The 15,239-nt window shown below is 41.5% G+C and overlaps 1 protein-coding gene across 2 annotated transcripts in view; it reads right to left on the bottom strand.

The window, feature by feature from the left end:
- Positions 1-222: 222 nt before the first annotated feature.
- Positions 223-15,239, bottom strand: part of MMAA (metabolism of cobalamin associated A) — a 61,714-nt gene continuing 46,697 nt past the window's right edge. For both annotated transcript variants that reach the window (XM_073604564.1, XM_073604574.1), the window contains exons 6-7: positions 4,528-4,677; positions 223-881 (exon numbers count right to left, since the gene is read on the bottom strand). In XM_073604564.1, the coding sequence (XP_073460665.1) occupies positions 594-881; positions 4,528-4,677 (438 nt within the window). In that variant the 3' untranslated portion in view covers positions 223-593. The remainder of the gene's footprint in view (positions 882-4,527; positions 4,678-15,239) is intronic.

The raw sequence follows: 15,239 nt of genomic DNA, 5'->3' as shown, positions 1-15,239 counted from the left end.
CCATCCAAGTACTTTAGCAACATGAATCCTAAAAAGACATCCCCTAGACTGATTACTGAGCCAGGGTAAATGAACTGTTGCTGTGTGCCTGGCTGCCTCTGCACTAATCTTGAGAAACGACTGAATAAAATATTTCACGGGTGGCACTACATACAGAAAACATTACGTAGTTAGTTTCTTTACTACTTACCTTTAGAGTCTATACAAATGGAAAGCATGTAATGTAATAAATTATATTTATTCCACTAGACCATATCAACTTTACAAGCACTTTTGTCAGCATAAAACTTATTTTAAAACATCCATAAGACACAAATCCGTATAGAAAACCATCAAAAACAACAAAGTAAATGGCAAAACCTGAACAGAGGTGGCTCCAGTCATCAATTGACCAGTTGGACTGCAGTTCTTTAAAATCTTGCATACATTTCCTACTTTAGATGAACTTTTAGTACAAATTTTTACAGATACAATATGTATACATTTTTTATAAAAGGTTCATTTTGTTGCATGTGTTAAGACGTTTGCATACCAGAAAAAGAAAATTAAGGTAATATGCCCAATGTCTTCTTGATCATAAGCTGTGTAATATTTCAACTGCTTTCAAAGAAAGCTTTCAGTAATATATCTGCTGCCAGGCTGGGAGACAGGACACCAGTGAGGACCTGCCCTTCCAGGAGAGGTAGCTTATCTTTAACAGCAGGATGGTTCTTAAAATGTAAGAGAACGTTCTCCTGAATTACGTTCCACATCCACACCTTCTGCTGAGCCCTGCGCTTGCTTAGCAGTTCTGCACTTTCCAGCATGGTGCTCTGAAAGTCTGTTATTTTCTTCCACAGTTCTGGGATCCCTTCTCCGGTCTTAGCAGATATGCGAACAACCTGGAACAGAAATTGAGAGTAAATGGTACTATCTTCTCCAATGCAGCTAAATTAAGTAGAACTATATGGACATACATATTTAATAAGCAATAATTACTGCTCTGTAATACAAGGTGCAGTAAGCCCATAACCAAACAGGCATGCCAGCTGCATACAGTGGAACTAAACTCAAGTGAAAATTTGCGGTTATAGGGAAAGTATAGAAATGGTAATGATGTCCAAGCAGTACCCAAAAATATACATTTTGTCTGAAATTCCTCCTAAAAATAGTGCACTTACTGGTAGATGAGGGTGCCTAAGCACTACTATGCCTACAACCCTATATCTGCAATGTGAGATTAAAGGTACTGCTAGTTTGAGGCGATTTGGAGTGAAGTTTAGAGAGGTTAATACTGTGCTGCTCATTTTTGTTCCTGTTGGAAGCTCTAACATGAAGAAGTAACCCTACGAAGATGGCCACCACCACACAGAGACACAGTGCAGAAGATGGCAGGGTCAAGGTAAGTCAGTAATGGGGAAAAGGTCAGCTGTTCGGAGACACAGGCAATTCGATTTTTGTGCTCTGCCTGCTTTTTTGGGCACAGCTTCCAGTGTTTAATTTCCTTTTAAGATTATTATTATTGCTATTATTATACAGGATTTATATCGTGCCTACAGTTTGCCCTCATGTTGTAAAGCGCTGCACAGACAGTACAGTTACAATAAAATACAAGAGGGATCAGAGGGTCATGCTCGTTAGAGCTTACAATCTAGAAGGGAGGATCAAGTGATACAAGGAGGTGAAAACTGTGGAGGATGAGCTGATGGATAAAATAAAAGTACAGTTGTTAGGTGGGGGCAGGATAGGCTTCTCTGAAGAGGAGAATTTTCAGGGATCGTCCAAAAGCAGAGTAGGGGATAATCGGACAGGGGAGTTCCATAGGGGGTTCCATAGGATGGGAAAGGCTCTAAAAAAGTCCTGGAGGCGAGCATTAGAGGAGGTGATGAGGGAGCTAGAGAGCAGGAGGTCTTGGGAGGAAAGAAGAGAACGATTAGGTTGGTATTTTGAGACTAGGCTAGTGATGTAGCTGGGGGCTGAGTTGTGGATGGCTTTGTAGGTGTTTGTTAGTATTTTGAATTTAATTTGTTGGGCGAGTGGAAGCCAATTGAGGGATTGACAGAGTATTAGTAGACACGAAAGGTTGGTAAGGTGGATGAGCCCGGTAGCAGCATTCATGATGAACAGAAGGGGGAAAAGCCTAAGTAAAGGTAAGCCAGTGAGAATGGAGTTGCAGTAGTCCAGGCAAGAGATGACCAGGGAGTGCACTAGAAGCTTTGTGGTGTCTTTGGTTAGAAAGGGACGTATTTTGGAAATGTCGCGAAAGTTGAGTTGGCAAGATTTGGACAGTGATTGGACGTGGGGCCTAAAGGATAGATCAGAGTCCAGGATTAGAATCTTGGCATGCCAGGATGGGCTGATAGTTGTGCCATTGATTTTGACAGAGAGATCAGGGGAAGGGGCACTTGGGGGAGAAAAAATTATGAGCTCGGTTTTGGATAAATGGAGTTTGAGGAAATGGTGCGACATCCAGACTGATATATCTGTAAGTAAATTAGTGATACGTAAGGAAACTGAAGGAGTGAACTGACGGGTAGATAGAGAAAATTGGGTGGCGTAGAGATGGTATTGGAAGCTATGGGAGGCTATCAGCTGACCCAGGAAGGAGATGCATATCGAGACTAGGAGAGATCCATAAACAGAACCTTGGGAGACCCCAACAAAGAAAGGAAGAGGGGAGGAGGAAGTAGAATTGTAAGTAACGCTAAAGGTGTGGTTGGATAAGTAGGAAGAGAACCAGCAAAGAGTACAGTCACTGAGACCAAGGAGGAGGTGGTCAACCATACTATCAAAGGCAGCACTAGGTCCAGGGGTAGGGGTACAGAGTAGTGTCCATTGGTTTTGGCCGTTAGTAGGTTTGTTTGTTAGTTTTAGGAGGGCAGTTTTCGTGGAGTGTTGAGGCCGAAATCCAGACTGAAGGGGAGCAAGAAGGTTATTCTTGGGGAGGTGGTCGCTCGGTCGGTTGTAGACCAGACGTTCAAGGAGTTTGGATAAAAAGTCTGATTGCATTGGGTTAGTGCACATCACTTCTACACTGCCGGGTAAAGATTTTCTGGAACCAAGCTTTGTATTTATAGCACCACATGCCTTTTAACACAAAGAACAAAAGGAGAGCAGTAACAACCAATGCCATATACATCACTAACCATTTTGTTTACATAGGATATCAAGCATTGTACATCAACGACAAATCATGTTAACATAGAGGGCTTGGTAAATTTGAATACTGCTTCAGTGATCTATAATATTGCTGTAAACATGTGCTGAGCACACAATGTATACCTTAACAAAAACATTTAAGCAAAATTGTAATAAAATCTGTATATGATAATCATCTAATTATTGTTGGCTTTTTACTGTTGCTTGGAAGATAGATTGTATAAGTTATCACATTATACAGATAATTATAGATGTGAGAAAATGTTTATGAACTACATTGGGATCATCTGGATTGTGGTGTAAATGATATGATCCTATTGATATGATATTTATCCACAACATTATAATGGCTCATGTCAATGGGCGCTGTGTATTGCACTCCAAATGCAGGTCAGCAAAATCTCAGTGAATCAGTGATTGTGCAGTGCACATGGCAGTTCAATGGCTGCATTATGACCTGCTTCCTGCTCAATATCACTGGACACAGTCAGAGGAATTCAGTATAGCCTTACAGTCCAATTTCTGGCCATAATTTCATTAAGAACCACCTTCGCATTTGCGAAGTGTGTACTGCTCAATTACAAATCAGTGGAGTATTTCTGACCTGTGTTTGAGGAAAACAATGCCAGCGAATGAGAGCCCTAAAAAATAAAAAAAAATAAACCACACAGTATAATTAGTATAAACACATTAGTATAAATTATCTGAAAGCAAAATACCTCCTAACAACTGCATATCCCTATATCTAAATATAAGGGATTTTATAAACTTTCTATCAATTCACTTGACTATTCAATACAATTCAAACAAAAGCATTAATTTTAGTTATAGGTTTTGAGGTAGTTTGGAGACTTCTCACTCGCTTTGGTGGAGAGGCCATGGACAGGGATTAAATCAAGCTCACTGCTGCATGTTTTAATGCCTTTGATTGTCATAATGCATTCTATAAGTCACCCGGACAAGACAGGGTTACAGCCATGATGTTTAGAATATGCTCCTTAGAATGAGTTCAACGTTTAACCCCCAAGCATTCATAAAATGCGAAAATATTTATATATTTGTTCAATAAAAAAGACAATGCAAATTGTTGTGTGTGTGTTTAATACAAAGTCTGATCAGATGACATTTTAGGAGCCATTTGTACAGAAACTGTATAAGGGTTCACAAATATCTTCTCACAGCTGTATATAAAAAAACAGATTCTAAATGAAAGAAAAGCAGAAAAAAAAGCCTCTTCTACTGCGCACTTAGGGATTGTCTACCTGAATTCAACCAGCCTTTTGGGATACATCTTTGCCTTAACATTGCTCATATGCTATAGCAATAGCACTTTCACGTTCAATAAATAACAGTGTCACACACATTGAAATTTATCTTCCATTACTTTACCTGAGGCTTCCAAATTTTAGAACGTTTTCTGAGCAACTTCAAAGCGCTAACATACTCGGCTTGAATCTTTCTTGCTGGTATTAGCAAATCCCCGTCAGCTTTTGTTATGACGACTAGGTCTGCCATTTCAACGATGCCCCTTTTAATGCCCTGCAGAGACCAAGAACATTGTTTACTTACCTACACAAAATGCAAGGAGCTACTGGAGGGGTGTTTCTATTACTCACACCTAGCCGAGAGAAAGCAGCTTTGTAAGAAGCAATCATGAAAATAGTCCACTATGCAAATGCCTGTCTCCAAGTATAAAATGACATCTATGCAATGACAGGCATTTTTTATATATTTATTAATTCTTATAATGCAGCAAGATGAATATTAAATTCTTTTTTTTTTTTTTTTATAAATTCTGTATTTTCAATTAGCCGAGAAAGTCAAAATTAATGAGAGATACATAAAGCGTTCAGCAGATCATACATACAGTGGATATAGAAAGTATACACACCCCTGTTAAAATGTCAGGTTTCTGTGATGTAAAAAAACAAGACAGAGATAAACAATGTCAGAACTTTTTCCACCTGTAATGGGACCTATAAACTGTACATCTCAATTGAAAAACAAACTGAAATCTTTTAGGGGGCGAAGTAAAAATACAAAACTAAAATAATGTGGTTGCACAAGTGTGCACACCCTCTTATAACTGGGGATGTAGCGGTGTTCAGAATTAAGCAATCACATGCAAACTCATGTTTAAAGTGCCTCTGATAAACCCCAAATAAAGTTCAGCTGTTCTACTAGGTCTTTCCTGACATTTTCTTAGTCGCATCCTACAGCAAAAGCCATGGTCCGCAGAGAGCTTCCAAAGCATGAGAGGGATCTCACTGTTAAAAGGTATCAGTCAGGGGAAGAGTACAAAAGAATTTCCAAGGCATTAGATATACCATGGAACACAGTGAAGACAGCAATCATCAAGTGGAGAAAATATGGCATCAAGTGGAGAAAATATGGCACAACAGTGACATTACCAAGAACTGGACGTCCCTCCAAAATTGATGAAAAGACAAGAAGAAAACTGGTCAGGGAGGCTGCCAAGAAGCCTACAGCAACATTAAAGGAGCTGCAGGAATATCTGGCAAGTACTGGCTGTGTGGTACATGTGACAACAATCTCCTGTATTCTTCATATGTCTGGGCTATGGGGAAGAGTGGCAAGATGGAAGCCTTTTCTTACAAAGAAAAACATCCAAGCCCAGCTAAATTTTTAAAAACACATCTGAAGTCTCCCAAAAGCATGTAGGAAAATGTGTTATGGTCCAAGGTTGAACTTTTTGGCTATAATTCCAAAGATATGTTTGGTGCAAAAACAACACTGCACATCACCAAAAGAACACCAAACCCACAGTGAAGCATGGTGGTGGCAGCATCGTGCTTTGGGGCTTTTTTTCTTCAGCTGGAACAGGGTTCTTAGTCATAGTAGAGGGAATCATGAACAGTTCCAAATAACAGTCGAAACTGGCACAAAACCTTCATGTTCAGCTTTCTAGCAGAAGCCTGAAGAGGAACTTCATCTTTCAGCATGACAACGACCCAAAGCATACATCCAAATCAACAAAGGAATGGCTTCAGCAGAAGATTAAAGTTTTGGAATGGCCCCAGCCAGAGCCCAGACCTGAATCTGATTGAAAATATGTGGGGTTATCTGAAGAGGGCTGTGCACAGGTGATGCCCTCACAATCTCACAGCTTTGGAGTGTTTTTGCAAAGAAGAGTGGGCAAATATTGCAAAGTCAAAATGTGCCATGATGATAGACTCATACCCAAAAAGACTGAGTACTGTAATAAAATCAAAAGGTGCTTCAACAAAGTATTAGTTTAACGGTGAGCACACTTATAAAACCATAATATTTTAGTTTTTTTATTTTTACTTTCCTCTATCTAAAAGATTTTAGTTTGTTGTTCAACTGAGTTGTACAGTTTATAGGTCACATTAAAAGGTGGAAAAGTTCTGAAATGATTTATCTTTGTCTCATTTTTTTACATCACAGAAACATGACATTTTAACAGGGGTGTGTAGACTTTTTATATTCACTGTACATGAGGATATGAATACTTGTAGAGCTACTTGCACATAAGAAGGTACATTACGAATACAATGAGATTGTATCAGGTTAGAAACAATTCCTTCATCTCTCACCAAAAGACAGATAAGCTGATGAGTAAAGAAAGTGCGTCTAATAGAACCAGGTTTTATGACATTGTCCTCCAGTGCCATTAGCGGAAGCTACATTCTCTTCCATAAGCTGTGTTTCCTTCATTTTGCGGAACCGAAAGCTAATCGATGGGGCAGTGGTTTGTTTCCATAACACAGGGATACAGGCCTTTGAGGCATTTAAGAGATGGATGAGAAGTGATTTCTTATAACGTTTGGTCGAGAGTGGGGCAAGGTGTAGGAGGAAAGCAGCCGGGTCATTTTGTAAGGTTATATTCTAAAGGGAAAACACATCAGTAGGCATAAAATAACCTAAAAGTCATTAAATGGTTAACTTAAACTGTACTTTTCCCATCTTAAAGATGTAATAAAATCATCCTATTATACAGTATAAAGGGATTTGACGGAAAGCAGACCTATACTCGGGCAAATCTGTGTTTCAGACATTGCAAAACAAGTTAGTTGAAGACAGAGCACTGACAGTAGGAATTCTGCAGTTGTTCTTTTGCCAGGGAGTTCATCGTTATCCATCCCAAAGTACTGTAGAAATAGATGACAGTTACCATATTAGTGGAGGAACAAGGTATTGCTGGACAGCTCTACCTGTTATTACACCCCACCCTCTGATCAGGCCATTCATATAATACCCTGATCAAAATCTGCAATAGATGGGATCTCTCGATGGGCTCCTGCAAGGATACAAAAATGAAATGCGCTTTGGTACAATATCTGTATGATATGTGCAGAAGGGCCTAAGCAGATTCTCTTCGGGAATGATATACTAAAGGTGTGTCATTGGGGCAGCACTAGAATTTGAAGAGCGCAAATGGAGTTATTAAATGAACAAAACACTATTCAATAAAGCTGCTGTGTCACTTTTCTGGCGTTAATCCCTATTGATAATGTATTACACCAAACTCATGAAGCATTTGCGCCACTTTTGGTTCTGACAGACTCGTGCATCAAATTCAGATAGTTCTAAAATGCTCCACTTTTACTTTGTGTCGTGTTGGATGTGCAACTTTTACACTGTCGCATTGAATGCGCCAAATTTAAAAGTCAAGTTAAGACCAACTCTCTTTTGGCGTACCGAAAGAAAAACTGGCTCAGACATGTGTTGTAAAATTGCCTCACGTGCATTCTAAAAGTGGCGCAGCATAAACCAAATTGAAGTACAAGTTCTAGACAAGCATATGAATTTGGTGCATGCTTTACAACTTTTAGGGCTTGTTTACACTTCAAAATGTTGCACTAGACATGCTTTTTTAAAGCACTCTAAATGCCAATCAAAGCACCTGTTACTAAATAAAATAGTAAGCTTACAGTCCCATCACGTATTGCGTTTGCTTTGCTACAGTGTCTTGAAAAAGTATTCATACCCCTTGACATTTTCCACATTTTGTCAAGTTACAACCAAAAACGAACATGTATTTTATGTTATAGACCAACACAAAGTGGCACATAATTGTGAAGGGGAAGGAAAATGATAAATAGTTTTCAAAATTTTTTACAAATAAATATCTAAAAATTGTGTGCATTTGTATTCAGCTCCGTTTATTCTGATACCCCCAACTAAAATCTAGTGGAACCAATTGCCTTCAGAATGATCATCCATTTAGCCAGTTCAGATGAAAAAACGGATTTAAAACGGACAAACGGTCCATTTTTGCATGAAAGAATGGCTCTGGGACTCAAGTGGTTAAGAACTCTAGCTGGCACATGAAAAAAACAGATGATAAACTGATGTAAACTTCATCCATTTTTTCTTTGAAAAAATGTGACTGAACTGATGAAAGAACGGTCCACATGTGTGAAAGGGGCCTTAGTGAACAAACAGCAATATGAAGGCCAAGGAACACACCAGACTGGTCAGGGATAACGTTGTGAAGAAGTTTAAAGCAGGGTTAAGTTATAAAAAATATCCCAAGCTTTGAACATCTCATGGAACGCTGTTCAAGCCATCATCCAAAAATGGAAAAAGGTTATGGCACAACTGCAAATTTACCAAGACATGGCCGTCCACCTAAGCTGACAGGTCAGGCAAGGATAGCATTATTCAGAGAAGTAGCCAAGAGGCCCATGGTAACTCTGGAGGAGCTGCAGAGATCCACAGCTCAGGTGGGAGAATCTGGATAGGACAACTATTAGTCGTGCACTCCACAAATCTGGCCTTTATAGAAGAGTGGCAAGAAGAAAGCCTTTGTTGATAAAGTCATAAGAATTACCATTTGCAGTTTGCATGAAGCAATGTGGGGGACACAGCAAACATGTGGAAGAAGGTGCTCTGGTCAGTTGAGACCAAAATTGAACTTTTTGGCCTAAAAGCAAAACCCTATGTGTGGTGGAAAACTAACACTGCACATCACCCTAAACACACCATGAAACATGGTGGTGGCAGCATTATGTTACGGGATGCCTTTCTTCAGCAGAGACAGGACAGCTGGTCAAAGTTGATGGATGGAGCCAAATACAGGGCAATCTTAGAAGAAAACCTGTTAAGAGTCTGCAAAAGACTTGAGACTGGGGCGGAGGTTCACCTCCCAGCAGGACAACGACTTTAAACATACCAGCCAGAGCTACAATAGAATGGTTTAGATCAAAGCATATTTATGTGTTAGAATGGCCCAGTCAAAGTTAGACCTTAATCAAATTAAGAATCTGTGGCAAGACTTGAAAATTGCAGTTCACAAATGCTCTCTATTCAATCTGACAGAGCTTGAGCTATTTTGCATGAATGGGCCACATTTATTGGCCTCTCAATGTGGAAAAGTGGGTCTGTACCTTTAGCAGAGAAACATGATGTTTTGGGGCTGTTTATCTGCTAAAGGTACAAAACGACTTTGCCGCATTGAGGGGCCAATGGACGAAGTCATGTATTGTAAAATCTTGGATGATAACCTTCTTCCCTCAGCAGAACACTAAAGATGAGTCGTGGATGGGTCTTCCAGCATGACAATGACCCAAAACATACTGCCAAGGCAACAAAGGAGTGGCTCAAGAAGAAGAACATTAAGGTCATGGAGTGGCCTAGTCAGTCCCCAGACCTTAATCCTATAGAAAATTTATGGAAGGAGCTGTAACTTCGAGTTGCCAAGTGACAGCCAAGAAACCCTAAAGATTTAGAGAAGATCTGTAAAGAAGAATGGACCAAAATCCCTCCTGAGATGTGTGCAAACCTGGTAGCCAACTATAACAAACGTCTTACCTCTGTGCTTACTAACAAGGATTTCTCCACCAAGTCATGTTTGGGGATCAAATACTTATTTTACTCATGGAACTGCAACTTAATTTATAGCATTTGTTTCACGTGGTTTTTTTTTTTCTGTATTTTTTTGGTTGATATTCTGTCTCTTACAAAACCCGCAAGGGATCAAATAATTATTTTCCCCACTGTATATCCTGGGTGTGACTGGTGCAAACATCACATCTGGTGTGCAGCATGGAGCAGCAGGAAGGTGAGCGGTGTTCCGGGCTGGAGAGGAGCAACTAGAAGGTGGCACACCTAGTGTGTAACATGGTAACGCGATAGCGGAAGGTGAACAGGAGTAGAGAGTGAGGACTGAGTGGAGGAGCAGGAGAAGGTAGCTGGTGAGCAGCAGGGAGCAATAAAGCACAAGGTGAGCGAGGACCGGAGAGAGAGGAGGATCAGAAGAGCTGGGGGTTACTACTGAGTGGGGGATCAGCAAAACTGGGGGTACTACTGAACAGGGAATCTTCTGAGCAAGAGTACTAAAATGCTGGGGATCTGCTGAATGAGGGTACTAATAAGCTGGGAAACTGCTGAATGAGTATACTAATGTGCTGGGGTTCTACTGAGCCCCTTTAAAACAAATAGAGAATCAACACACACAGAGCATTTGCAAAGCTTATAATATACCACTTCAGCCACGGAAGATTTTACCCCATTCCTGACCAGAGCACTTTTTACAATTTGGCACTGCGTCGCTTTAACTGACAATTGCGTGGTCATGCAATGCTGTACCTAAACGAAATGTGCGTCCTTTTTTTCCCACAGATAGAGCTTTCTTTTGGTGGTATTTGATCACCTCTGCGGTTTTTATTTTTTGCGCTATAAACAAAAAAAAAACGACAATTTTGAAAAAAAAAAAATCAATATTTTTTGCTTTTTGCTATAATAAACATCCCCAAAAATGTTTTTAAAAATAGGATTTTTCTAACAGCTTACCTGTAAAATCCTTTTCTTTTGAGGTACATCACGGGACACAGGGCCTGAGTAATTACTCATGGGTTATATGGTATCACTAGGTGATTGGACACTGGCACACCCTAGACAGAAAGTTCAACCCCCCATATAAACCCTCCCCTTACTGGGAATACCTCAGTTTTGTAGCAAAGCAATATACATGTATTAGAAGAGGGGTGGGACCTCTGTGTCCCGTGATGTACCTCAAAAGAAAAGGATTTTACAGGTAAGCTGTTAGAAAAATCCTATTTTCTTTCTTGTACATCATGGGACACAGAGCCTCAGTAATTACTGATGGGATGTCCTAGAACAATGCTATCTGAGGGGAGGGGAACTACAACAAAGTAGGGTGTAAACAGACCTGAGGACCTCGTACCACTGCCTCCAGCACACTACGCCCAAAGGCGATATCCTCATGCCTTCTCACACCCATCTGATAAAATCTGGTGAATGTATGGACTGAAGACCAGGTTACGGCCTTACAGATTTCAGCCATAGAGGCCTGGTAATGCACTGCCCACGAAGCACTAATAGTCCTCGTGGAGTGCGCCTTGACCTGAAAAGGTGGAATTTTCTGTTTAAAACCATAGGCTTGAACAATCACTTGCCGAATCCATTTTGAGATGGTAGACTTTGACGCTGCCTGTCCTCTGTTGGGACCTTCTGGCAATACAAACAAAACATTTGTTTTGCGAACTTGAGCAGTTGGTTCCAGATAGGCTTTGACTGCTCTCACTACATCCAAAGAATGTAGTGACCTTTCTTCCGTAGAACAGGGGTCTGGAAAAAAGGAAGGCAGAATAATATCTTGATTTAGATGAAAATCTAAAACCACCTTCGTTAGAAAGCTAGGATGAGGGCGCAATACCGCTCTATCCTTGTGCATGATTAAGTAAGGCTCTTTGCAGAAAAGAGTTGCTAATTCTGATACTCTTCTAGCAAAAGAAAAATGAATTTCCTTGTTAACAAGACCAAGGGAATTTGACGTATTGGTTCAAAAGGCTTTTTCTGTAAAACTGACAGAACCAAATTCAAGTCCCAGGGGTTTAGGGGCGCCTTAACCGGAGGATTAAGACGCTTTACCCCCTGCATAAAGCTTCGGACCAAGGAATGTGAAGCAAGTGGCCGTTGAAATAATACTGACAAGGCCAAGACCTGGGCCTTGATGGTACTCAAGGCCAGCTTCATTTCAAATCCCATTTGCAGAAAATCAAGAATTCTACCTATGACATATTTTCTGGGATGCCAACCCCTGGCTTCACACCAGGAGACATAAGTTTTCCAGACTCTATGATAAATCATTCTGGAAGCTGGCTTCCTTGCATTGATCAAGGTAGAGATCACAGGACCTGAAAGCCCACGACTCTTCGGAACGTGAATTTCTATAGCCAAACCGTCAAATTTAGCATTTGTAAGGCAGGATGGAACATTGGACCTTGGGATAACAGGTCTGAACGTGACGATAGGGTCCACGGGGAACCTACTGTCATTTTTACCATTTCTGCATACCAAGCTCTCCTGGGCCAAGCTGGGATCACCAGAAGTACCGACTTCTTCTCTTGCCTGATCCTGCAAAGAAGTCGTGGAAGTAGGAGGAAATGCATAAATTAGTGAGAACCAATGCCACGGAGTCACTAACGCATCTGTCCTGCATGCAAGAGGATCCTTTGTTCTTGCCACAAACTTGTCGATCTTCTTGTTGAACCTGGATGCAAAGAGATCCACATCCGGAACCCCCATCTTTGGCATATGGCCAAGAAGACATCGGGGTGAAGAGACCATTCCCCTGGAACTAACTGCTGGTGACTGAAGTAATCCGCCTGCCAGTTCTCTATCCCCGGAATGAAAATTGTCGATATGCATGGCACATGCTTTTCTGCCCAGACTAAAATCTGGTTCACTTCTCTCTGAGCTGCACGACTCCTGGTGCCTCCTTGGTGATTGATATAAGCCACTGCTGTGGCATTGTCAGACTGGATCCTGACAGGGCAACCCTGTAGCCTGAGTGTCCAGGCCTTTAGGGCTAGATACGCCACACGGATCTCCAGAACGTTGATGGGTAAGGTCCTCTCGGTTTTGGACCATCTCCCTTGGACAACTGACTGTTCCAGAACTGCTCCCCAACCTGAAAGACTGGCATCTGTTGTTACCACTGTCCAGGTAACCGGTAAAAAGGATTTCCCTTTTTGCAGATTTTCGGGTATTAACCACCTACTGAGGCTCTGACGCACTGTAGGAGACAGACGCATAGGAAAATCTAACGCCTGCACCTTCTTGTTCCAGGCAGACAGCATACCGTATTGCAACAGTCTCGAATGAAACTGAGCATATGGAACTGCTTTGAATGAAGCCACCATCTTTCCCAGCAGCCTCATACAAAGGCATACAGAGGGACCCTTCTTTGCTCTGACTACCTGAATCAGTTTCTTTATGGCACTGATCTTTGCCTGAGGTAAAAATACCTTCTTTTGGCTTGTATCTATGACCAGGCCGAAATACTCTAGTCTTCTTACTGGTTTTAAAGAAGACTTCTCTAAGAATCCAACCTAGGTATTTCAAGTAGTTGACTGTGGAGACCAAGTTCTGGTCCAGACGGGCTACCGACTGGTCTAGCAAGAGCAGGTCGTCCAGGTATGTTATTACTGTTATACCTTGGGCCCTTAATCTGGCCAGAGGAGGTGCCAAGATCTTTGTAAACACCCGAGGTGCAGTGGCTAGCCCGAAAGGCAGAGCTATAAACTGAAAGTGGCGTTTTTCTACTTCGAAACGCAAGTACTTTTGATGAGCAGAGAAAATAGGTACATGCAGGTATGCATCCTTGATGTCTACTGACGCCAGGAGTTCTCCTTGTAGGATGGAGACCACCGATCGGATTGATTCCATGCGAAAGGACCGAATGTTTAGGAATCGGTTTAGATCCTTTAGATCCAGAATGGGTCTGACATCTTCATTTGGTTTTGGAACCGTGAAAAGGTTTGAATAAAATCCCAATCCCTGCTCTTCCGTGGGAACAACCACAATAACTTTTTGTGACAATAGTCGCTCCAACGCTAGAAAGAGAGACTTCTTTTGCTATGGGTCTCCTTCATAAAGAGGCTTTAGCGTATTGTCTAGTAGGCTTCCTCCCCCAGGACTTCTTTTGTCCCTGGGGTCGACTCTGAGATTTATTTCTTGAGCCTGATGAAGGAGGCCGTCGTGACTGCCTGGAGGCTGATGCTCCTGGCACTGGGGAAAGAGCCCGTTTAAAAGAGGGACGTTTACTCCTTTTCTTAACTGGTAAGAGAGTGCTTTCCCCACTAGAGATTGGATATAATTGTCCAAATCCTCTCCGAACAGCCTTGCACCATGAAATGGAAATCCAGCCAGAAGCTTCTTACATGGTGATTCGGCTGACCAATTCTTCAACCATAAGATTCTACGTATATGCACCAACCCAAGCGAAAGGCGAGAAGTCTGGATGATAGAATCTCTGATTGCGTCAACAGCAAAACATAAAGCCGCTGGTAGGTTGGCCAACCCCCGGGCTTGTTGTTCAGGTAAAACTTTGAGGGCCTGTTTAACATGGTCTCTCAAGTATTGACAGACTCCGATTGCTGCCACTGCAGGTTGAGCTACTGAACCTGCCAAGGAAAAAACATTTTTTAACAAGAATTCCATCTTTTTATCAGTTGGATCCCTAAGCATCTGAGCGTTGTCGATAGGACAAGTCAGACTTTTATTTACGGAGGAAATGGCGGCATCAACTGCCGGTATACCCCCACATTTTTATACATTTTTCCTCCATAGGATAAAGTGTTGCAAACTTTTTAGGCGGAAAAAAATGTTTATCTGGGTGATCCCACTCAGAATAAATAAGCTTTTCCAGTAAACTATGAACAGGAAAAGCATGTGTAGTTTGAGGAAGCTTCAGTGAACCCAAAGCAGAGGAGGGTTCTTTAACTGACTCAGATACGGGTAACTTGAATGTGGAGCGGACCAATCCAGCAAGAATTTGCACCAACACCTACCTTCTCATCCTGAGAAGCTGAAGAGGGTCCTTCTCCACTCGATTCCTCAGAAGAGGAATCATTAGTTTCATCCCCGTCTTCTGAGAGGGATTCCTCTCCTTTTTCCCCAGAGTTCCTCTGCTTGAGGGTCCTGGGTGACAGAGGGAGACCTAGTGCGTTTTCTTCCAGTTGTCTGAGTGAAGATGCAATTAAGGCCATTAGTCTTTCCTCTAAACCAGGGATATGCAATTAGTGGACCTCCAGCTGTTGCAAAACTACAAGTCCCATCATCCCTCTGCCTCTGGGTGTCATGCTTGT

Source organism: Aquarana catesbeiana, linkage group LG01 (assembly GCF_042186555.1).
Source record: "Aquarana catesbeiana isolate 2022-GZ linkage group LG01, ASM4218655v1, whole genome shotgun sequence".
Lineage (NCBI taxonomy): Eukaryota > Metazoa > Chordata > Amphibia > Anura > Ranidae > Aquarana > Aquarana catesbeiana.
The sequence above is the reverse complement of the archived record's forward strand: the minus strand, read 5'-3'. Positions and strand labels throughout refer to the sequence as shown.